Source organism: Trachurus japonicus, chromosome 18 (genome assembly GCF_045865225.1).
Source record: "Trachurus japonicus isolate A0001 chromosome 18, Traja_1.0".
Classification (NCBI taxonomy): Eukaryota; Metazoa; Chordata; class Actinopteri; order Carangiformes; family Carangidae; genus Trachurus; species Trachurus japonicus.
In genome coordinates, this window is record NC_140924.1 from 17,527,434 (window position 1) to 17,552,440 (window position 25,007).

General features: G+C 38.7%; 1 protein-coding gene across 1 annotated transcript in view; it reads right to left on the minus strand.

The window, feature by feature from the left end:
- LOC146969043 (uncharacterized) overlaps nucleotides 1–22,174 on the minus strand; it is a 56,784-nt gene extending 34,610 nt beyond the window's left edge. Inside the window, exons 1-11 of the mRNA XM_085759353.1 lie at nucleotides 22,101–22,174; nucleotides 21,717–21,749; nucleotides 13,013–13,264; nucleotides 8,749–8,958; nucleotides 8,166–8,432; nucleotides 7,578–7,903; nucleotides 6,299–6,671; nucleotides 4,742–5,077; nucleotides 4,028–4,303; nucleotides 3,645–3,920; nucleotides 3,237–3,539 (exon numbers count right to left, since the gene is read on the minus strand). Coding sequence (XP_085615479.1) covers nucleotides 3,237–3,539; nucleotides 3,645–3,920; nucleotides 4,028–4,303; nucleotides 4,742–5,077; nucleotides 6,299–6,671; nucleotides 7,578–7,903; nucleotides 8,166–8,432; nucleotides 8,749–8,958; nucleotides 13,013–13,264; nucleotides 21,717–21,749; nucleotides 22,101–22,137 — 2,689 coding nt within the window. The 5' untranslated portion in view covers nucleotides 22,138–22,174. The remainder of the gene's footprint in view (nucleotides 1–3,236; nucleotides 3,540–3,644; nucleotides 3,921–4,027; nucleotides 4,304–4,741; nucleotides 5,078–6,298; nucleotides 6,672–7,577; nucleotides 7,904–8,165; nucleotides 8,433–8,748; nucleotides 8,959–13,012; nucleotides 13,265–21,716; nucleotides 21,750–22,100) is intronic.
- Nucleotides 22,175–25,007: the final 2,833 nt, after the last annotated feature.

The following is a 25,007-nucleotide window of genomic DNA, read 5'->3' on the forward strand; positions in this document are numbered from 1 at the left end:
AAAGTGAAGACGCTTCTCAGTAAAGAGTTGGTACAGTTAGTTTGAGGTTTCTATTTAAAAACACTGACACAGGAGGGTCTGTCAGTCTGTCAGCAGACATTAGTTCTTCTTTACATTTCTCAGTTCCACGTTGTTATCAGAGATTTTAGAGCCGATGTTATTAACAATGTCCTCGACCAGGCCAAGTTAAAACACGGGAGGTGTTTTAACTTGGCCTGTGGGTTGAGAACTCAGTGGCCTCACACATCAAATACATGAAGGAGGAAACTCAACTCAAACAGAAACGAGAGTCTGAGAAGAATCCAGCCACACAGTTTCCCTTCAACACCTCCACACCCTTCACATGTTTTGTTGACTGGGTCATCGAATCACACTGAACTGTTCACAATAGTTAAAATTTTAAATTTTAGATTTCAACCTCATTGATATTTTTCCACAGCAGACTGAACTGTGAGCTTTGATCTGATGACATAAAACTAGTTGTTTGACCTGAGTCTGTTTCCTTGTTTCTACCAGGCTCAGCTACAAAGATACAAGGTCAGTGACAATCATCACCTGTTCTCACTAAAGTCTTCAAACTGCAGCATGACCACAGAAGAAGAGACACAGAGACCAGTAATGACCATACAGTCTATGGTGATGACTCATCAAGGACCTGAGGTTGTTGCTGTTCATGGTGACACCTGGTGGCAGTGCTGTGTATAACACCACCACATTAAAGAGGCAGAAGGGACAATAAGGAAGCAACAACAGCATAACACGTCACTACACTCCTCTCTCTGCTCTTGTCACTGTGGCCACTAGATGTTACAATAAAACATATCTATGGGTCATAATATTGTCTGTCCCAAACAAACGACCTATGGATTTGATTTTTACTGGAGGACAGTCTCCAACTTGCTCTATGATGAGCTCCGTCTGTGGTCTCTCACCTGGATCCAGATGTGGACCAGTAAAGGTGCACTAGTCAATATTTGTAACAGAAAATCCAACCAAGGTGTTTTACTTTACTTCAATGTGTTTATTGAGAAGTTCAAATGATATTGAGACAATTAAAATAAATGTGAAGAAAATGTAAAAAAAAAAAAAAAGTTCAAGTAATACAAACAAATACAATTTACAATTCCAGAAAAGGTGCTTCGGCACGGTACGGAACAACTGGCCCTAGTGTGAGTGCACCCTCAAATGTTAAAGCCCCACTATGTAGTTTTTCAACCTTAAAATAATGTTTCTAAACTCAATGAAGTGGTAGAAAAATGGTTAATAACTGCAGCCTGAGCGAGGTCGTGTTGGCTGAAACTGCACGATGTAACTCCCTGTGTGGGTAGGAATACCGTAGTGAGCTCCAGAGACCGAGGTCGAGCCCGGTCTCCCTGCTCCTCTCACCCACACACCAGCGCCCTGTGCTGGGCCGCACGGCCGACCAGCTTCCCTCGAGACTCTGGAGCTTTGCTCGGCACCTGCCCCGGCAACGACGTCGGCTACTGGCAGTTGCTCTTCTCAGCCAGAGTACCAGTACCACGAATCCTGCATAGTGGGGCTTTAACATCTTTTATGTATATCTTCCAACATAAAAAAAGGGCATCAATAAAGCAAACCCAGATATAAATATAAACAACAACATATGAGCCGTGTATGTGATTTGTGTCATATTCCTTCATTTTTACTTATTACATTACTCCTCTTTTAAACATTTAATAATAAGAAAGCTTTACAATCTATGGTACAAATACTTCACTAAATAATATACATTTGATAATCACTCATATGCAAAAGAAAAATAACTAACTTTAAATATAAACTATGGTTCACCTCCATAAAATGTCTTATTGTCCATGTCTCTCTTGTTTTGTTGATGATGTTCTTCTATTCATTAACCTGGAGCAGAATCAAAATAAACTAAAGTAAATATTGTAGCTACTGTATTATGTACATAAAATGATACCTTCAAATAAAAAATCACAATCTATATGTGGAGTCAGCAAAGTACATTCAGATAATACATCAATTAAAAAACACCTGTAGTAAAAGTGTGATTTAAACATGGGAGAAATGTTAAACAGAAAATATAAACTTAAATTTCTCTTATAGAATGTGGAGCATTTCTGTATTTCAAGGGGATGAATTGAAAAAATAAAAGTCCTAATCAAGAGAACATGTTTGTGTTTCATATGAAGCCAATTAAATCAACAGAAAAATATGAAATTAAATATAAAACAAGTGATGATGTTAATGTTTGTACCTGTAGCTGGATCTGAATTCACATAGTCAGAGCTCTGCTCTGCACCGTCACATTGACCTGCTGAGATGAACATTACAGACATTTTATATCAGTTTCAATAGACAATGTGACATTAGTGTCTGAGCTGAAAAAATATATACAGTATACAGTATATATATATTGTCTTGGACATTAGAAAAAAATTATACTGAACCTTGTCCAGTGTTTTCAGAGCCTCTGATTGATTCATAGATGCAGGTGTCACCTACAGGTCAGTGATGATGAAAACAAAGTCCCATCAGTCACCTCAAGTCTGTGATTTAAACTGAAACAACTTCCTCAATAGATGTGAAAGTACTGGAAGCTACATGAACAACTGACCGTGGAGGAGAGAGGAATAAACCTGCTGTTGGTTTTCATCATGGTGGACTGAGTCCTGATTCTCTCTCTGAGTCTGAGTGAGTCTGAAACATGAAGTTTAAAAACATCTATTAGCAGTGATGAGCAGGAACATTTCAAAGTAAAACATGATAAAAATGTGAAATATAGAAGTGCTTTTAATTTGGAGATGAGGGTTTGTTGTATACGAACCTGTTGGCACATGGACCTGTGAAACACAGAGTAGAATTTATATTAAAAACTGAGGCACTGCTTCATGATGTGACAACAGAACTGATCAGTGATTCATCATCAATAATCAATATATCACCTGTTGATCTTCTGCAGACAAACAGCAGCAGGAAAATAATCAATACTATTCCACAAACCAGCAAAATGATCAGCCACACGGGAAGTGAAGAGCTTTCAGGTTTGGACACAGCTGTGGAAATATTCAAAGTTAAATAATAAAAGTATCAATAAAATGGAGACACAGGTCAAGTCTTAGTAAAGATCTACAACACAAACCATGAAGCACAGACCAAACTCTCAGAAACAACAGTGAAGTGTTAATGATCCTTTGTTGAGTATCAGAAACATCAGCAACAACAAACACGTATCATCTCAACCAACTGACCTCCAGACCAGACAAACGTTGGTTCACTAGTCTCAGTGTAAACCACTGGGTCTCCTCTTCCAGCCCGACACACATATCCTGCTGTGTGTGTCTGACCATGGACCATGTAGGAATCCTGTTCAGTCCCACTGCTGCTACCAGGGAGCAGCTCAGAGCGGTAGGAGAGCTGTGATGGATCAGGAACAGCCTTAGACCAGAAGAACCTCCATCCTGCAGATTTAAGTCCAACCTCACACTTGAGAGTTACTGAGGCTCCAGGACTCAGCCATGATGGAGACACAGTGAGGACAGGCCTGGGTTTGACTGTTGGGAAGTTGGACACAATATGGACAAACTATATGATACAGTTTCAGTAGAAAGGAACAAAAACACTTTTTAATAGTTTAAATGAAACATGATGTGATTTACCATCATACACTGTCAGTCTGACTGAATCACTCCACTCTGTTGTATTAAGTCGATCACTTTTCACTCTGCCCCTACAGCTGTAGTCTCCACTGTGGGATGATGAAGCAGGACTGATCCTGTATTCATGTTGATCTGGAGGTTTGAATGAGGCTGATGTTTCCCACTCATACGTCCACTCAGTGTCTCCTCCCTGGATCTCACAGCTGACAGTGATCGTCTCTCCTCTGTAGATCTCAGGCCAGTTGGGTTGAAGAGACACAACAGCTCTGTTTGGGACTGATCATGGTCAAGAATTTAACAACAAAATGACAAAAAGTTAATTAAACATCAGATTACTAGTCTAAACCTTAATGATTTACTTAGTTTATTATTACCAAACTCACCAATCCTGACAACCCTGACTTCCTGACTGTCCTCTGTGTAGTAGACTGGGTCTCCTCTTCCTCCTCTGCACCTGTAGACTCCTTCCTGTGAGACTCTGATCTCTCCACTTGTCTTGAAAGCAGCATCATGTGGGTTCAGAGGTTCAGAGAGTTTATTGTCTCTGTACAAGTTGTATTTCCAATCAGATGATGGGTTCACAGAGCAGGTCAGTGTCACACTGCCCCCTGCTGGTAGGACTCTGTCACTTGCTGTCAGTGAGGCCCGGGGTTTGTTTACTGTTCAGTTCACAGAGAAAAACAAAACCATTCAAAGGTTAGATATAATTTGCTTCAGAAAGAAATTGAACTGCATTAACAACCAAAAAACAACTTTTTCTGGGTGACTGTTATTAATATTATTGTTATTATTATTATTATTATTATTATTATTATTATTATGTGATTTCATTTGACATGTTTTAGCAAAAGCTCATTTTCGGTTCTTTTGTTGCACCATTAACACATTTTACTGAGTGTCTGGAGCAACATTTCTAGAAAGTGTTTTATTGTTTTTGTTCAGATGAAACAAAGTTTAAACTTGTAAAACAAAAAGTAGAAAGGTCGCGCACATCCAATTAAAAAGGTGCTGGCCTCAAAAATAATTGTAGATAAAGAAGAAAAGAGGAGACCGCACACTTAAGCTCCCTTTATGTGCTTTTATTTAGCACATCCAACAAATATCAGCAACGTTTCGAGAGTACTGCTCTTGTAAAACAACATTTTCATATGGATGAAAGTCACACTTACATGATACAGTCAATGTGTTTTTTCCCCACTGTGTTAACCAATAGTCCTTCTGACCCCGGCACCTGTAGCCTCCACTGTGAGACTCAGTAACACTGTTGATAGTGAATTCTCTGAGTGATGGAGGTTTGTATGAGCTGGTTGTTCTCCACTCATACGTCCACTCAGTGTCTCCACCTCCCTGGATCTCACATCTGACAGTGATCTTCTCTCCTCTGTAGATCACAGACCAGCTGGGCAGCAGAGTCATAGTGACTCTACTGGAGACTGTTGATGTCAAAAATACATATTTTTTAAACAGAAAGTCATCATATATTGTCATGGGTGTTAAATCTAATAAAAGTGTAGTGTCTGTAGTTAATTGAACAAAACAACATATGAACAACATCATTGAAGTTACAGAGGGAAACATTTGTAAGGAAGAGAGTAATCCTGCATTCATACAGTACATGGTCTTGCCCAAGGGATTCGAAGCAGGAATCAAACCCAAGTAACAAGCCAAGTAACGCCTGTGCAGCAGGTCCCACACTTTCTCACGTGACTTTGTGATCATATCATATCATGTTTCTTTGCTGTGACTGTCAGGTACAAACAGCTGATACTCAGCACACAGAGAGCGATAACAATTACCAACAAATGGACTTGAGTCTGACACTGAGGTTACTACACCTGCAGCTGAGTCAATGTTTACCTTATGTTTTATTTATCTGTTTAGTTGGTGAACATTCTCAAAATTGCATTGTCTTAGGCTATATCAGTTTTATTTTTAAGTTCCGGTTCACCTGTAGCAAGGGGGAGCTTTATTGGGGTAACACACAAAGGGGTACTTGGGTGACGTCGGACCAAACTAAACTATTGCTGCTCTTGTTGTGGAGGAAGACTGTTCCTACCTGCAACTGTGTGTTTCCTGACTCTGCTCTGTGCTTTGCAGAATAAATGAACAAACTCTGATCCATGGTGTGGTCATCCTTCAGCCTATAAGCAACCATTTCACAACTGCTACACACCAGCTGATCAAATACTTCAATAGACTTAGTTAAAGATTAATTAGTGAATTGTGGTGATTTTGTATTTCACATAGCAGAAAAACTCCAAGCAGAACAAAGGAATAGTCACATGTTTAGCTTTTTTTTTTTTTTGAAAGCACCAGCAGCAGTTAATAAATTCCAGCTGTTTGTTCAGTGAACCTGATGTGTCGCAGACCTGACACTGTTTTTTAGACTCAACATCAACATCCAAACTCTCAACGTACACAATTTCTGTTTCTTAGAAACTTTTAAATTATTGAATAATAATATAGATTTCTATTACATGAATCAGTTCATTTTATTTCAGTATTTCCCTAACTTAGCTTTTCTTTCCTCACACCTCCATTATAACATTGTCGAGTATATTTCTTGTTTGCTGTTGGTATCAAAATGTCTTTCTTACGATACTGATGACCAGAAAAACTGATTTTACAGTGAATCTTTTCTAGACTAAACTCACCAGTTTGCCAAACGGTGACTTTGTTGCTTTTGTGCGTGGTGAACTCTGGTTCTCCTCTCCTTCCTCTGCAGGTGTAGATGCCTCCCTGTGTCATGTCTCTTGTTGACCAGTCTGTTTCTCCAACAGTCTGAGATGTAGAAGAGTCAGATGTTTGTCTGAACAAGGTGTATTTCCAGCTGTTGGACTGATCCACAGAGCAGGTCAGAGTCACTCTGCTCCCTGCTGGTAAAACTGTTCTGTCTGCTGTCAGAGTGGCCGTGGGTTTATTTCCTGTAGACAAAGAAAACAAAGAAAATTTGAAAACAGTTAGAATGTCATTCTGTTTTATTACATTAGAAACTTCAAAAGTAAAGACTTGAAATATTCCACAAAGCTAAACATCCACTTTTTAATTTAGATTTTACCACAAGATAATAATAAAAAGTAACAAACTGTTATAACAAAACTACACCGTAGTTTCACTCTGATGTATAATTTGCTTAATGACAAATGGAGTTGTGTAAAAAGTTAACTCCAGTCTTATACTTCTCTTTAGTTAAAATATGAATTCTGTTGTTAAAGAAAACTGTGAGGAGGATGATTTTGAACTGTATGCGGTGAGTGATAGGCAGCCAGAGCAGGTCACGGAGGACGGGGGTGATGTGGTCTCTGGAGCGGGTGTGGGTGAGCAGGCGTGCGACAGAGTTCTGGATGTATTGCAGTTTATTGAAGAGTTTGGATGGTGAACCATAGAGGATGCTGTTGCAATAGTCCAGTCTGGATGTAATAAATGCATGGATGAGGGTTTCTGCAGCAGAGAAGGTGAGTGAGGGGCGGAGACGGGCTGTGTTCATGAGGTGGAAGAAGGCGGTCCTGGTGATGTGGTTGATGTGGTGGTCAAACCTTAGCTTACTGTCAAAGATGATGCCAAGGTTGTGGGTGTGTGATGAGGGAGACAGAGTGCAGTTATCGAAGGTTTGAGTTTGAGTTTGAGTTTATTTTGATCAGCAAAAAATAAACAAATAAATAGAACCACAAAAAAAACAGTTACACATCCCTCTAAAAGCAGGGCTGCATGGGTGATCGAAAGGGTCAGGGCTGAAGCTACAAGCTTATAGATGCCCTAACCTTTATACCACATGTAAATATATGTATATACGGTACCTTTACATAAACAAACAAGCATACATGCGATCTACATACACACACCTACATGTATATACTCAGCAAATACCAAGTAAACGTAAGGTGAGGGAGAAGTTGTGGCTGGCTTTGATGTGGGATTTACACATCCTATTTAGATCAATGAAACATTAAGAAACAACATTTTCAGGATAAATGAGAGACAGTTTGACTCACCTGATACTGTCAGTTTCCTGACTCCACTCCACTGTGTTAACAAATAGTCTCCTCTACCTCTACAGCTGTAGTCTCCTCTGTGAGACTCAGTAACACTGTTGATAGTGAATTCTCTGAGTGATGGAGGTTTGAGTAAGGTTGGTGTTTCCCATTCATACGTCCACTCAGTGTCTCCACCTCCCTGGATCTCACATCTGACAGTGATCTTCTCTCCTCTGTAGATCACAGACCAGCTGGGCAGCAGAGTCACAGTGACTCTACTGGAGGCTGTTGAAATCAGAAGTTTAACATTTTCAATTGTAATCAATTGTTTTTGTGAGAGTTTGGATTTTCAAGAAAGTCTTGATAAACAACACAAACATCATTTAACAGCTTTAACACAAAAACAGATGGAAAATACATGAAACACGAAAACATACAATGTAATGACCTGCACAAACAAGTGTGGATGAATGTGTGTGTTATTATACATAAACAAACTTTGCTAACTATTAGCAGCAGACATTAAGTATTAAATTATCAAACTCACCAGTTTTCTGAATGAGGACGTCCTGACTGTTCTCTGTGTGAAACTCTGGCTCTCCTCTCCCTCCTCTGCAGTAGTACAGACCTCCCTCTGATACAACAGCTCTGTCTGATCTAACGTCTTTAACTTGATCAGCTCTAGAAGAGTGTGAGACTCGTCTGAACCAGTCGTATTTCCAGTCAGGACCGTCCACAGAGCAGGTCAGTAACACACTGCCTCCTGCTGGTATGATTGTTGTGTCTGCTCTCAGTCTGGCCTTGGGTCTATCAGCTGTTCAGATTGAACCACAAGCAAAAACAAATAAATGACACATGACAGTTACAAACAGAACATTGATACGTGATTTAGGAAACAAAGGGGTCACCACATAACTAACTAGGTCCTGTTTCTGTTCTATTAGTTCAGTGATCAGAGGTTCCCATACAGGAAGTGATCTAGGTGCTGAGGTTCTGTTGTTGAGCTCAGCACAGATTCACTAGGATTTGTTTTTGTCTTTTCAGAAATAGAGAGAGACAGTTCAACTCACCTGATACTGTCAGTCTCCTGACTCCACTCCACTGTGTTAACCAATAGTCTCCTCCTTTACCTCTACAGCTGTAGTTTCCTCTGTGAGACTCAGTAACACTGTTGATAGTGAATTCTCTGAGTGATGGAGGTTTGTATGAGCTGGTTGTTCTCCACTCATACGTCCACTCAGTGTCTCCACCTCCCTGGATCTCACATCTGACAGTGATCTTCTCTCCTCTGTAGATCTCAGACCAGCTGGGCAGCAGAGTCACAGTGACGCTACTGGAAACTGTTGATGTCAAAAATACACATTTACTCTTAGAAAAACAGAAAATCATCATATAATGTCATATAATGTTAAATCTAAAGTGAATATAATCTGCAATAAAGTGAACAAAACAACACATTAACAACAGTTGAAGTTACAGACAAAAACATACAATTATTGAAACAACTTGAAGCAACAAAATGACAAGAATGCAAACTTCTCAAAGGGACTTTGTGATCATGTTTGGCACTGTTGGAGATTTATCAACATGAGTTCACTAACATAAATACTAACCTGCATTTGCACCTGTGGTTTTTCTGTGTTTTATATTATGAAAAACATTTATTTAACTCACCAACGTCACTGATACTGATTGAATCACTGTACTCTGAGTAGTAAACTGGGTTTCCTCTTCCTCCTCTGCACCTGTACAGTCCTCCCTGTGACACACTGATTCGTCCAGATGAGAGGAAAACAGCGTCTTGTGTTGTCAGAGTTGTATAAGACTGATCACCTCTGTACCAGCTGTAGATCCAACCATCTGATGGCTTCACAGAGCAGGTCAGTGTCACACTGCCCCCTGCTGGAATCCCTCGGCCACTGGCTGTCAGCTCAGCCTTTGGTTTAGCTGCTGAGTTTAGAGTAAAGATGTTTTGTCAAAATAATCTGTGCAAACTACTTTCATGTTAGTTGTAAGTAAATTCAGACTTTTTCAGAAGCAAATTAGTAAAAAATAAAAAATAAAAAAATAATATATATATCTTAAAAAAATAAAATGATTTGTCAGAATCCTCTTTGTATTTGCTGTTCAAGGCTACGTCTGAAAATTTAACTAATAGACTGATTTTAAAAATCTAAACATCAACAGAAACTTGAACAACAAAAGCCTGGAAGCCCCTTAGAATTAATGAATCCCAACTCTAAATCAAAACCAAGTTTGTTCCTTTAACTTAATTCATTTGGGTCATTTTTAGCTCTGACCAACACAGAGCACTATTGCTGATGATGGCATTATTATTTAAATGAAATATTAATATATTAATAAACTTTCCTCAAAATGCAATTTTATTTGGTAGAAATACAAATAAATGACTTACGTGACACTGTCTTTGTGATGCCTTCACTCCACTGTGTTGAAGAGTACGGGTCCGTTCTGTTTCTACCTCTACACTTGTACTCCCCACTGTAGAGATCACTGGTTCTCCAGTAATTAACATTTGTCTCATGTGTGGTTGACCTGGGTGTTGTCCATTCATACCACCACTCAGTGTTTCCACCTCCCTCGATATCACATGTGAGTGTGAGTGTCTCTCCACTGAACATCTGACTCCAGCTTGGTTGTGAAGTCAATGTGACTCTGTTGGAAACTGTTCACACCAGAAATAGAAAAACATTAAAACTATAATCAAGAACATTTCATTTTAGTCCAAACACAATCATCAAACTCACATGTTATATTAATGGTGACTTCACTTCCATCAGTGTAGACGACTGGATCTCCTCTAAGTCCTCTGCACCCGTAGGTTCCTCCTTGTGAGACTCTGATCTCTCTGCTCTGATCACCATCTCTCCTGCTCAGATCTTCATAATAGTCTGAGGTTCTTCTTCTGTACCAGTAATATCTCCATTCAGCAGGTTTGTCCACAGAGCAGGTCAGAGTAACGCTGCCACCTACTGGTATGGTTGTTTCACCTGCTAGCAGTGTGGCCCTGGGTTTATCTCCTGTACAAGAAACAAAATCATGACAGCATACAACATTATCTGTATTCTACATCAGCCCTGTAATTACGTCTCCATATTTTCTGTATTTCTCCCCTTTTATATTTTATTTCTGATTATTTCACCCACAGCAGCTGACATTTGATAACAAATAATGCAGTAATTTTCTGGATGACACTAACGGCTGATCTTTAAAAGCATTCTCTGTCATGACCGTAGCAGGGGGGAAAAGGGCCTTGGTTAAACAGAGCTCAAACAGACTCTCCAATAAGGAGGTGGACCAGTTGGGCTCAAGTGTCAAGACAACACCTAGAAAACAACACAAACATTCATACAACAACACACTAGATATACAACATATCACAAAGTTCTAGTCACAATCCATTTGTCCAGTCTACATAGACTGAAACAATGGAGTCATGAAAAGGGCCATAGAAAGTGTATACATGATGCAGTAAGTGAAAACAGTATTTATCTTCAGCGTGTCCAGAGTGGGGGGAGGTCATCAGAATAAAAATAGTGGACATTTTTCAGAAAAGCAGAAATAACCATTGAACAATAATCAAAGCAAATTGTAGGAGCCAATATGAGTTTTTGTTGATTAACTTGTGTTTTGTCATTATGTGAGTGAGTGTGTGTGTGACTGAGTGTGTGACTGGGTGTGTCTAGCCCCATGCAGCCAGAGGAGCAGAGAGGCCTTAAAACCAAGCAGCACTGCATCCAGGAGTGGTTGGGAAAGGCAACAAGTTTTCGACCGTGCTGAGGCCTGCAATCCTGCCCTAATCCCAGTTCTTATGTTACATTATGTTTTGTTGATCAATCTAAAGCACTGTATTTACAATAAATGGTCAAAAGGGACCAAATGGAACATTTTCTCATAGTCATCTTTCAACCAACTGCATGTGTCAAGCTTAAGTCCGGACCAGCCACCAAAAGGAGTGATTAAAATTGCTTCTACACAAATAATTCATATTTCATACAGTTAGATCATATTCAGTTTGAAATCTAGCAACTTGTGATGATGATGATTTTGAAACATAAAACTCAAATCATGTGAAATAAAATAACTTCAACATTACATCAGACTATAGGCTATACTGTAATGAGCATACTGTAGCCTACATTGTAGCTCTCCCTGTTCTGCCCTACAAAGCAAAAAGGCAGTAACTACGCAGAGTTCCGAACTGAGAAAAATGACTTAAAGTTATCCTGTTGTCCAGCCTAAGTAGTTGTAGGTAGATTATTGGACATGAGGCAGTTTTGTTACTTTGTATTAGCTTATTCTTTGTACATGTTAATTCTCATATTTGATTTGTTGTTTTACCCCTATTTTGCAGTTACTGTATTCTTGCTTTGTATTACTTGCCAAAAATGTGGCACCATACCAAGCAAAAAGGCAGTAACTGCAGATTCTTCAAAAACTATTCTGTCACAACTTGTGCTCTAGGTGTGTTAGATACACTGTATTTGGACTAATTGGAAACATTTGTTTCCCTGAACATGGATATACCAAACCCAAAGTAATCTGAGGCCAATATTTTCCACCCGGAAATTCTGGTGCTGAAATTGCTGCTTAAAGTGTCTCACATTCCTAAGCTGTATTAAGGCCCAAATTAGGACAATTTATTTTGAAAAGTACCACATTCTTATGTGTGAATATTAGATTAATGTGTATCTAGGTGTGTTTATCTAATGTATCGCCTATATCTACAACAAATCACATTAACTTTAAAGCACTGTCAACTTCACTTTGAAGCAATATATTCAAGTTAGGCTAACTCCAATTCAACAGGGCAGAACTGAATCATTTTGATTGAGTAATGATAATGAGGAAATATTGGAAATCATAAATATATTTTTATATTTAGAAGAGGAAACCGGGGTATGGGAAACATGGAAACAGTAACTTCACTCTGCGGCAACACGGTTGTTTTTATGTTAAGTAAAACAAAGCAAAAGTACAGTAACTGACAGAGTAACGGTAGTTACTGCCTTCTTGCTTTGTTTCACTAGGGCTTTTTGCAGTTACTGTAAAAACGACTACCCTTTTTCTCCAAAACGACACACATTTGAGATAAGATATTTTGTCACATAACAAAGGATGCCTTGAATGTCATGAAAATGATAATGACTCATTTTCAACCAAAAATGCAGTTACTGCCTTTTTGCCTTGTAGGGCAGTGTAGCTCTGGCCGTGGCAGCATGCAAAACTTAAATTACACGACAAGAAAACAACTAGAAAAAAAGAGGAACTGAGCCTAGATCATTTATTAGACTCTAATTGACTTCCTCCATGTATTGATTTATGATTTAAAGAATCCATGTTGTTTTACTCAGAGAAAATCAGTTCACTCACCAGTTTCATGAATGGTGACTGAGTCACTGAGAGCTGAGACATACGTTGTTTCTGGTCTCCATCCTCTGCAGCTGTAAACACCTCCCTGGGAAACACTGAACACTGGGTTTGATTCATTTCTATAGGAGTGAGTGTATCTGAACAACTCGTAGTTCAAACCATCAGGATCGTCCACAGAACAGGTCAGTGTCACACTGCCCCCTGCTGGTATCTCTGTCCTGTCTGCTGTCAGAGTGGCCTTCAGTTCATGCTCTGGAAACAAACATATGTCTTAGCCAGTCATAATATTCTGCTGAAATGAATCTGAATCTGATTCCAATTTAGTCTCTTTGTATCCACAGGTTTATCAAGTAAACAGATGAAGCACAACACACTGACTCCAAACCACACATCTATTTAGACATTTTAGTGGACTGAATACTGTGAAATAAAGTTAACAAACACACATTACAGGATGTAAGAGCTGAATATATCCACCACATCTATGTGTATGTGAAGCATTTCTATTCTATTCTATTCTATCGATTTGGACAACTCCGACCAAATAGACACTAGTGTCAGTCAGCCACCAAGCCACACCTCAAAGTGAGAGAATTACTTCATGTGTAAAATCTGAACATATGATTCATATAGTTTTACTCGCTGCAGAAGCCCCGGGTTCGATTCCAGGCAGCCCATTGCTGTGTGTCACTTCATCGCTCTTTTTCTGGTCTGATTCCACGTCACTCTCCAGGTTTCCTGTCAAAAATAAAGGCATGAAACCCTGAAAAAATACTTGAGAAATAAAACATAATCAGATAGATGCAGGAAATAACAGACTCTTCAGTAAATGCACTTTTTCAGCAGCAATTTATCTCTTCAGTAATATGTATCATGTACAACACTGCTCAGACTGTAAATGAGTTCATGTTGTTGCAACATATCATCCATCTGTATGTGAAACATTTGACAGTTTCTCACTTTGGCAAAGTGATGACACTGTGTCAGTTCAGTGAGATCGTCTGTGCTGCCTGCAGGATAACAGATAACAGATAACTATCTGCTATCTTTTGTTAACTCTCTCTCATGTCTCTGATGGGTCACTACCCGACCCTGTTAAGATGAGCAGACCAACACATGTAAAGAAAACTCATCTGTATGAAGGTAACAGACTCTGATCTGAGGCTCAGTTCAAAATTTGGTTCACATACATGAACACAGCCCTGAAAACATAAATATGTGATATGAACCTATGAAATGTTTGAAAAAAAATGCAGTTTTACACCATTCGATACTTCTCTAGTCATCTATTTCATTTGTATAATGTATAAAACAAATTACAGGATTACATACAAACACAAAGAGGATAGGAGGTGTGGTTACCTTCAGTCTCTCCATTCACGAGTGTATTCAGCACTAAAATAAAGATTGAATCAGAAATGTTCAACAATATTCTTTAAGCAAACATACAAACTCAAATGAAACAGTTACATCAGACTATATAATGAGCATGCATTGTCCAAATAAGTAGTAACCTGTGCAGTTCTCTATGTAGCTCTGGTCACATCAACACAACTACGGTGCTAAAATCATGAATCTGCCTCTGAAAGACACAGAAATGTAAAATGACTGATGTACTCACAGAGTAATGACAGCACACAGAGCAAAGTGTGGCCCATCTTCACATCCAGCACCGACACATCGCTCTGCTTCTAGAAATGTTTCTATAACAAAAGAGAGAGAGAGAGATAGAGAGAGATGGTACAGAAGAAGAGGAAGTTACATTTCACACATGTATGAGATCTGAGTTTTGCTCGATTCCCTCTAAGTACAGCCTCTCTGTTCTTCCTTATGTTTCACATAAAGTTCACACCACTACTTGACCACAGCACGTTGACACATTTACACTTCCTGCTCTCTGCTAAAATAAAATGGTCTGTCTCTCTGAATCTGCTTCGTCCTCTCCACAGAGTGTCTAACGCCAAATGTGATCAAAACAATCTGAATTACAACCGTTTCCTTGTCATCACTCAGAGACATTCACCTCATGTGTGTGAAAGTAGAAAAGAAGAAGCGTCACATACTATACAGTGTATAGTATGTGACGCTTCTTCTTTTCTACGTGGTAGAAACAAAACAGAGATAACAGCAGTTTTTGTTAATACAACAATAACTTGTGATGTTACAATCTTAATATTAATAAGTCAATATTTATTTCTCAGTCTGAAAAATCATGAGGAAACAAGAATCAAAGTCTGAACTGAGTTTGAACAAGTTCATGATAAAAGTCTCCTCTGTTCTACCACTGTCTGCTGCATGTTGTCAGCTATTAGCTGTGAAATATCACACATTCAAACACAGACCAGTTCTTCATTTTCAGAACAGCTGCATAAAGTGAAGACGCTTCTCAGTAAAGAGTTGGTACAGTTAGTTTGAGGTTTCTATTTAAAAACACTGACACAGGAGGGTCTGTCAGTCTGCCAGCAGACATTAGTTCTTCTTTACATGTCTCACTTCCACGTTGTTTTCAGTGATTTTAGAGCCGATGTTATTAACAAGATCCTCGACCCTCCTGTGTTTTAACTTGGCCTGTGGGTTGAGAACTCAGTGGCCTCACACATCAAATACATGAAGGAGGAAACTTAACTCAAACAGAAACGAGAGTCTGAGAAGAATCCAGCCACACAGTTTCCCTTCAACACCTCCGCCTCCTTCACATGTTTTGTTGACTGGGTCATCGAATCACACTGAACTGTTCACAAGAGTTAAAATTTAAATTTTTAGATTTCAACCTCATTGATATTATTTCACAGCAGACTGAACTGTGAGCTTTGATCTGATGACAAAAAACTAGTTGTTTGACCTGAGTCTGTTTCCTTGTTTCTACCTGGCTCAGCTACAAAGATACAAGGTCAGTGACAATCATCACCTGTTCTCACTAAAGTCTTCAAACTGCAGCATGACCACAGAAGAAGAGACACAGAGACCAGTAATGACCACACAGTCTATGGTGATGACTCATCAAGGACCTGAGGTTGTTGCTGTTCATGGTGACACCTGGTGGCAGTGCTGTGTATAACACCACCACATTAAAGAGGCAGAAGGGACAATAAGGAAGCAACAACAGCATAACACGTCACTACACTCCTCTCTCTGCTCTTGTCATAATCACTGCGGCCACTAGATGTTACAATAAAACATATCTATGGGTCATAATATTGTCCCAAACAAACAACCTATGGATTTGATTTTTACTGGAGGACAGTCTCCAACTTGCTCTATGATGAGCTCCATCTGTGGCCTCTCACCTGGATCCAGGTGCACTAGTCAATATTTGTAACAGAAAATCCAACCAAGGTTTTTTACTTTACTTCAATGTATTTATTGAGAAATTCAAATGATATTGAGACAATGAAAATAAATGTGAAGAAAATGTTTAAAAAAAAATGTTAAAGTAATACAAATACAATTTACAATTCCAGAAAAGGTGCTTCGGCACGGTACGGAACAACTGGCCCTAGTGTGAGTGCACCCTCAAATGTTAAAGCCCCACTATGTAGTTTTTCAACCTTAAAATAATGTTTCTACACCCAATGAAGTGGTAGAAAAATGGTTAATAACTGCAGCCTGAGCAGGGTCGTGTTGGCTGAAACTGCACGATGTAACTTCCCTGTGCGGGTAGGAATACCGTGGTGAGCTCCAGAGACCGAGGTCAAGCGCGGTCTCCCTGCTCCTCTCACCCACACACCAGCGCCCGAGCTGGGCCGCACGGCCGACCAGCCTCCCTCGAGCCTCTGGAGCTTTGCTCGGCACCTGCCCTGGCAACGACGTCGGCTACTGGCAGTTGCTCTTCTCAACCAGAGTACCAGTACCGCGAATCCTGCATAGTGGGGCTTTAACATCTTTTATGTTTATCTTCCAACATAAAAAAAAGGGCATCAATAAAGCAAACCCAGATATAAACATAAACAACAACATATGAGCCGTGTATGTGATTTGTGTCATATTCCTTCATTTTTACTTATAACATTACTCCTCTTTTAAACATTTAATAATAAGAAAGCTTTACAATCTATGGTACAAATACTTCACTAAATAATATACATTTGATGATCACTCATATGCAAAAGAAAAAGAACTAACTTTAAATATAAACTATGGTTCACCTCCATAAAATGTCTTATTGTCCATGTCTCTCTTGTTTTGTTGATGATGTTCTTCTATTCATTAACCTGGAGCAGAATAAAAATAAACTAGTTTAAATATTGTAGCTACTGTATTATGTACATAAAATGATACATTCAAATAAAAAATCACAATCTATATGTGGAGTCAGCAAAGTACATTCAGATAATACATCAATTAAAAAAACACCTGTAGTAAAAGTGTGATTTAGACATGGGAGAAATGTTGAAGAGAAAATATAAACTTAAATTTCTCTCATAGAATGTGGAGCATTTCTGTATTTCAAGGGGATAAATTGAAAAAATAAAAGTCCTAATCAACAGAAAATGTTTGTGTTTCATATGAAGCAAATTAAATCAACAGAAAAATATGAAATTAAATATAAAACAAGTGATGATGTTAATGTTTGTACCTGTAGCTGGATCTGAATTCACATAGTCAGAGCTCTGCCCTGCACTGTCACATTGACCTGTTGAGATGAACATTACAGACATTTTATATCAGTTTCAATATGAGATGTGACATTAGTGTCTGAGCTGAAAAACAAAATACTGTATTTTTATTGTCTTGGACATTAGAAAAAAGTTTATACTGAACCTTGTCCAGTATTTTCAGAGCCTCTGACTGATTCATAGACACAGACGTCACCTACAGGTCAGTGATGATGAAAACAAAGTCCCATCAGTCACCTCATGTCGGTGATTTAAACTGAAACAACTTCCTCAATAGATGTGAAAGTGTTTGAAGCTACACGAACAACTGACCGTGGAGGAGAGAGGAATAAACCTGCTTTTGATTTTCATTATGGTGGACTGAGTCCTGATTCTCTCTCTGAGTCTGAGTGACTCTGAAACATGGAGTTTAAAAAACGTCTATTAGCAGTGATGAGCAGGAACATTTCAAAGTAAAACATGATAAAGATGTGAAATATAGAAGTGCTTTTAATTTGGAGATGAGAGTTTGTTGTACAAACCTGTTGACACATGGACCTGTGAAGCAGAGAAGAATCCATATTAAAAACTGAGGCACTGCTCTATGAAGTGACATCAGAACTGATCAGTGATCAATAATTGATATCTCACATGTTGATCTTCTGCAGACAAAAAGCAGGGCGACAATAATCAATACTATTCCACAAATCAGACTAACGATCAGCCACACAGGAAGTGAAGAGCTTTCAGGTTTGGGCCCAGCTGTTGGAAATATTCAAATTAAATAATAAAAGTATCAATAAAATTGGCAGCTCAAGTCAAAGTAAAGATCTACAACTCGGATAAATGTACAAAATGGAAAAATAATCAGACACTTTAACACTACTCACCTCTGACTGACACCCAGCTCTGTGGAGACTCTTGTCCTGAGGACTCACACCTGTAGAAACCTTCATCAGACTTTGACACTGCAGAGATGTTCAGCTCCGTCCTGGTGTCGTTTTGGATCAGTTTGTTATTCTGATAGAAAAACACACTGGAAACATTTTCATTTGTCCTGAATTTACAACATAAAGTAACAGACTCTCTCTCAGTCACAGGATGGACGGGGCTCAACAGGATCAAACCAGAACCTGTAAAACAGTCAGAACATGAAGCTTCAGTCAGAGATCAGCTGGTACAGACCTTTAAAAACCAGAATAAAGATACATGAGAAACAAAATGAATGTGTGTAACTGATGTTACATCTACAGAGGAAGTGAGATTTTGTTTGTGTTGTGAAGCTACAAAATACTGAACCATGAAACAGAGTCACAGACCAAACTCTCAGAAAGTCACTGTTAATGTAACAACTCAACTCCAAAATAAACCCTATCACATGAGACATTGACAATTATTCAGATTCTACAAAAAGTGTAAAACAGAAAAATAGTAGCCTACCATGTGTAGTGATGTTGACTGTGTTGCTGAACTCTCCTGATCCAGACTCACACCAGTAAACTGCATCACTGGGCTGGGATGGATAAATTATACATGAGGATCCGTTCTTTATTCTCCGGTCAGAACAGGTCAAGTCACTCTTAGGAAACCTCCTCAGTCTCCACTCAGTAGAGTTTCCCTCACATGTCACTAAGATCTCCTGATAGATGAAGTGCTGCACTCTGTCAGGACTCACTGTGAGAGACGCTGATGAATCAACATCTGAACAACAACACACATGCAAAGATAGTAAGATTAAAAACAACAGTGAAGTGTTAATGATCCTTTGTTGAGTATCAGAAATATCAGCAGCAACAAACACGTATCATCTCAACCAACTGACCTCCAGACCAGACAAACGTTGGTTCACTAGTCTCAGTGTAAACCACTGGGTCTCCTCTTCCAGCCCGACACACATATCCTGCTGTGTGTGTCTGACCATGGACCATGTAGGAATCCTGTTCAGTCCCACTGCTGCTACCAGGGAGCAGCTCAGAGCGGTAGGAGAGCTGTGATGGATCAGGAACAGCCTTAGACCAGAAGAACCTCCATCCTGCAGATTTAAGTCCAAGCTCACACTTGAGAGTTACTGAGGCTCCAGGACTCAGCCATGATGGAGACACAGTGAGGACAGGCCTGGGTTTGACTGTTGGGAAGTTGGACACAATATGGACAAACTATATGATACAGTTTCAGTAGAAAGGAAAAACATTTTTAATGACTTGTTGAGATTTTCAGTTTGAATGAAACATGATGTGATTTACCATCATACACTGTCAGTCTCACTGAATCACTCCACTCTGTTGTAGTAAGTCCATCACTTTTCACTCTGCCCCTACAGCTGTAGTCTCCACTGTGGGATGATGAAGCAGGACTGATCCTGTATTCATGTTGATCTGGAGGTTTGAGTGAGCTGTTTGTTCTCCACTCATACGTCCACTCAGTGTCTCCTCCCTGGATCTCACAGCTGACAGTGATCGTCTCTCCTCTGTAGATCTCAGACCAGTTGGGTTGAAGAGTCATGGTGACTCTGACTGACATAAAAATGACACAGAAAGAAAACAACTACAAGACAGAACTTTTCAGCAAACACTCATATGAATATAATTCATGTTCAGGTCATCTGATTTGTTATATAATAAAAAATACATAAGGACTAAAATCACAAGAGCTGTAATATTGGTGATAAAATATAAATATTTTTTTGGTTAATTATTTTGAAAATAGAATACTATATGGAGCAAATTACATAGTTCCCCTTTGTCAAAAGAGACTTACTCAATTTTTGAGTTTGTGGACATGTTGTATTTTTACAGGAATAATTTGTCTTGTAATGTTAACTCCATTAAAAATAAACCTTTATTGAAATCTGAAGAAAAGAGGTTTGGATTTAACCAAAATTAAGGACACATTATGTAGATTAAATATAGCATTTGCCCTAAATTATATGTTAACATCACGTTTATAGAGAAGTCAACGATCATTGGTTGTACCACTGAGATCTGGCATTCTTACGCTTGAGGTTGGTCCATTCAAAAATATCCCTGGATACAGTAACTGAATACATTATGTGAAATGTGTGAGTTGATCAAGTGGAAACTGAGTCATGTACTGTGTAGAAAATATGAGAGAGATTATTCTGCAAAATATATAGACAAAACCCTGATATATTGTGGAGCTATAGCAAAAACTGGGATGGTTATTTAATTTAAGTGTGTTTAAGACTTTTGGGGGTGGGTGGGGGTTGGGGGGAATAATGATTTTTTGAACTCCAAAAATGATTTGATTGCTCCTGAGGATCTGGCTGTTTTAATTGTATTTTTGTTTGTTTGTTTTCATATTTCTTTGATTTCTTGGTGTCTTAGCTCATGCGGGCTCGGCATACGGATGTAACCATGACACTATAATAAAGTTTGATTCATTGATTCACTAAATACCATGAGCAAACTGAGATTATACGGACTATGATCAAGAGATAAATGTGCTTCACTTAAACCTCTGGTCATAATTGCAAACAAAGTGACAGTTATATGTATACCTATTGAGTGTAAATTAGCTCATGTTGGTTTTACCTCCCACTTCTTTCATCTGGGACATTTCTTAAAGATGTGTTTTTGTATCTGAACTTTATTGAGGTAGGACATTAGAGACAAAGGGGATGGATGGCAGGAAATGACTGCATGTCAGTGTCTGATTCTGCTGTGGCTAAGATTGTGCTTACATGGACTGTGGTCTATGGTGTGAGTCACCAGAGTGCACAATAAGTGGGACAGTTGACAGTTTATGACGTTATAAGACCAAAAGAGACACTGTGGTAGTTGAGTGAGATCATGTGTGCTGCATGCAGGACTGCAGCAAATAACTATCTGTTTTTTTCTCTTTCTCATCAGTGTCTCTGATGGTTCACAACAAATGAATTACAATACAATCAATTATAAAATATGTAAAAAAAAAAGTATAAAATACATGATTTCACACTCCTGGGTACTTCTCCAGTTATTTACTGTAAATAATTTGCATTGATATATGAGATAAATTAGAGGATCAGAGGATATGATTAAGAATGATTGAGTGATAATAATTACAACAATATAACTGAGAAAATACAGGAAAGAAAAATAAGTTGTTACCTTCAGCCTCTCCGTAGAAGAGTGTATTCAGCACTAAAATAAAGATTGAAAACTCATCAGACATGATCAACCTGACAAACATCATCAAAAACCGCAGCGTTTGAAAACCTGGTTGAGTTTCAGAAGAGGCAGCTCTCACTTATCAACACATTTCTGAAACAATATTCTGTAAATTTCTGAAGAGGCAGGAAACATAACATTCAAATGAAAATGTAAAATAAAGCAAATAAATTAAACATTACATTAGACTTTATAATGTGCATGTGTTGTACAAATTTGTATGCTCAGTTTTCCGTGTAGCTCTGGTCACATCAACAAAACTACGACAATGCTAAAATCATGAATCTGAAAGACACAGAATTGTAAAACAACTGATGTACTCACAGAGTAATGACAGCACACAGAGCAAAGTGTGGCCCATCTTCACATCCAGCAGCGACACCGACACTCTGCTTCTAGAAATGTCGCTACTTAACATAAAAAATAACTGAGAGAAGAGGAGGAAGTTCTGCTCGATTCCCTCTAAGTACAGCCTCTTTAGAGCTCAGACCACTACATGACCACAGCACTTTATTTACACTTCCTGCTCTCTGCTAAAATATCGTGGTCTGTCTCTAGTGCATAGGTTGGTGTCTGGCCCATGAGGTGTGTTGTGTGTATCTACGTATGTATGAATCTGCTTCATCCTCGCCAGTATCTGATGTAAAATGTGTTTAAAACTGATCCATCTGAATTACAACTGTGTCTCCTTGTCATCACTCAAAAATTCAACAAGAACTAGAAGATTTCCTGCCACAGCCAGGGTGTGATCTCTGTCAATAAGGGAATCAAACCTACAACCCTGAGGACAAGACAGACAAATCAGACACATGTTCATCTTCCTCTGAGCCCTTGCATTGAGGAGATCAACCTGTGTATGGATACATGTTCACCTGGTTATCAAATCATATCGACCTCTTCACAATAGTTTAAAATGGCTGTTACAGTAGTAGACTGAACTCTGATCTCTGATGATGTTTGATGACATAGAACTAGTTGTTTGGCCTGTAGAGTTTGTCTCCTTATTTCTACATGGCTTAGCTAGAAACATACAAACTTCAGCTACAAGGTAAGAAATACTGTACTGGATGTAAGGAAGACTTAAGTGACCTTCCCTACAGGACAGAGGGCACGGGGCAACTAACACCTATAGCAGCGATGGGTCGGGTCCGGGCTATTTTTTGGCAGATTTAGGTAATTTTCTTTAGGCGAAGATGCTCTGTAGCAAGTTTGGTGTCAATTGAGCAAAAATTGTGGGAAAAGATAGGTTTAAGAACTTTTACAGTTTTTGGGGAAAAAAACTGAGTGATGAACTTCATAATTTTTATTACGTTTAAATGTACAAAAGTTTCTTCAAAATTGAGGCTACAGTTTGATAGATAGAGTTGTTAAGCTGTAGCATGCATGGTTGATTTGTTATGAATTTTCAAAGTTTTGAACTATAGACGCTTGCTGTGGCGCCACCGTCAGAACTATTGGCTTGAGTTGGGTAATCTGGTAATCTGCCAAAAGCAGCATGAAGACTGTCCTAGTGCAGATCAGGTTTTAAGGTATGAGGCAGTCCAAAACTGAAAAGTCCAAGGCACTACTCTTTGTAGGGGCTTTAAGTTTAAAAAAAATCCCACTGAGATTTTTGACTTCACTTCAATATGTTTATTTACAAATCCAGTTGAAACTAATGAGATGAAATAGTGATGCTAAATGAATATTAAAAAATAACTTAAAAAACCATGTAAAAAAAAAAAATCCTCTTTCCACTTTGCAAACACCTAGAAAAACTTACCACACTGTATTGTGGTAATGTTTCTATACAGTACTGTAAAGTCTTGGACATCAGAGCAATACTGTACAATGACTAACAGAGGTGTTTGTGTGAATGATGACTAATATGAAAATATATAAACATCACAGCTGACATATAAAATTCAAAACAGAAAGTATATATTATGAACATAAATGCCACAGCAAATCTGCAGCTTTATTATTTATACCAATGATGTCCTGCTTTCATATGATTTCTGTAGAATACGATTAATGAATTACAAATTATGTCAAATGTGAACTGTAATGTAGCCTAATGTTTAAAAAATAATTGTTGCTGAACTGTCTGCCTGTAACATAAAATGTAATGGTACTACTTCACTTTAAAGGGATAGTTCACCCTAGAATGATATTTCGCTCATTATCTACTCACCCTCATGTTGACTAAGGGCTGGAAGAAGTCTCAGAGTCCTCCGTCCCTTCTCTGAGTTACAGGGGGTCTTAGCGTAGCAGTGCATTTCAAGGCAACGGTTGTAAAGGGACACCAGAGCTCTTCGTAAAAAAACACACACAAAAAAACATCCAAATACCTCCATGATGCTCGTATGTAATGTCCGTCTTGTGCTGAAGCCCCAAATTGCGTAATTGTCCCGAAAAAAATTAAATAAGTCCACATTCCAAGCATGTTTGTAGCATTAGCTCTGTGTCTGTTGTCCGGTCTTCCGCTGCCAGCGCGCATGCGCAAGGTTCGCACTGAGACCGACTCGAGTCTCAGTCTGGTTGCGCATGCGCGCTGGCAGCGGAAGACCGGACAACAGACACAGAGCTAATGCTACAAACATGCTTGGAATGTGGACTTATTTAATTTTTTTCGGGACAATTACGCAATTTGGGGCTTCAGCACAAGACGGACATTACATACGAGCATCATGGAGGTATTTGGATGTTTTTTTGTGTGTGTTTTTTTACGAAGAGCTCTGGTGTCCCTTTACAACCGTTGCCTTGAAATGCACTGCTACGCTAAGACCCCCTGTAACTCAGAGAAGGGACGGAGGACTCTGAGACTTCTTCCAGCCCTTAGTCAACATGAGGGTGAGTAGATAATGAGCGAAATATCATTCTAGGGTGAACTATCCCTGACAATTTTTATTAAGAATTTGTAAATGTCTCTAAATTGGTTATTGTTGGAAGGCTACTTAGTAAAGCATAAATGAACAAATAACTTACACAAGTTATAATACTGTTTTCTTGCGTGACCCATGTTTTTTACTTGACAAGATCAAGTTAATGCTTGTAACTCACTAATCTTACAAGATACTGTCAATTTATCTGACTGTATGAGACCTCAGGAGGTTAATTGTTAATAACTTTATAAACATCTGATGAATGCAAGGCAAAATGCTGATGATAGAGAAAACAAAACATCTCAGAAACCACTGAGACATGAGGCTCAACAGTACATTATAACATACAGTAATATGTTATAACATC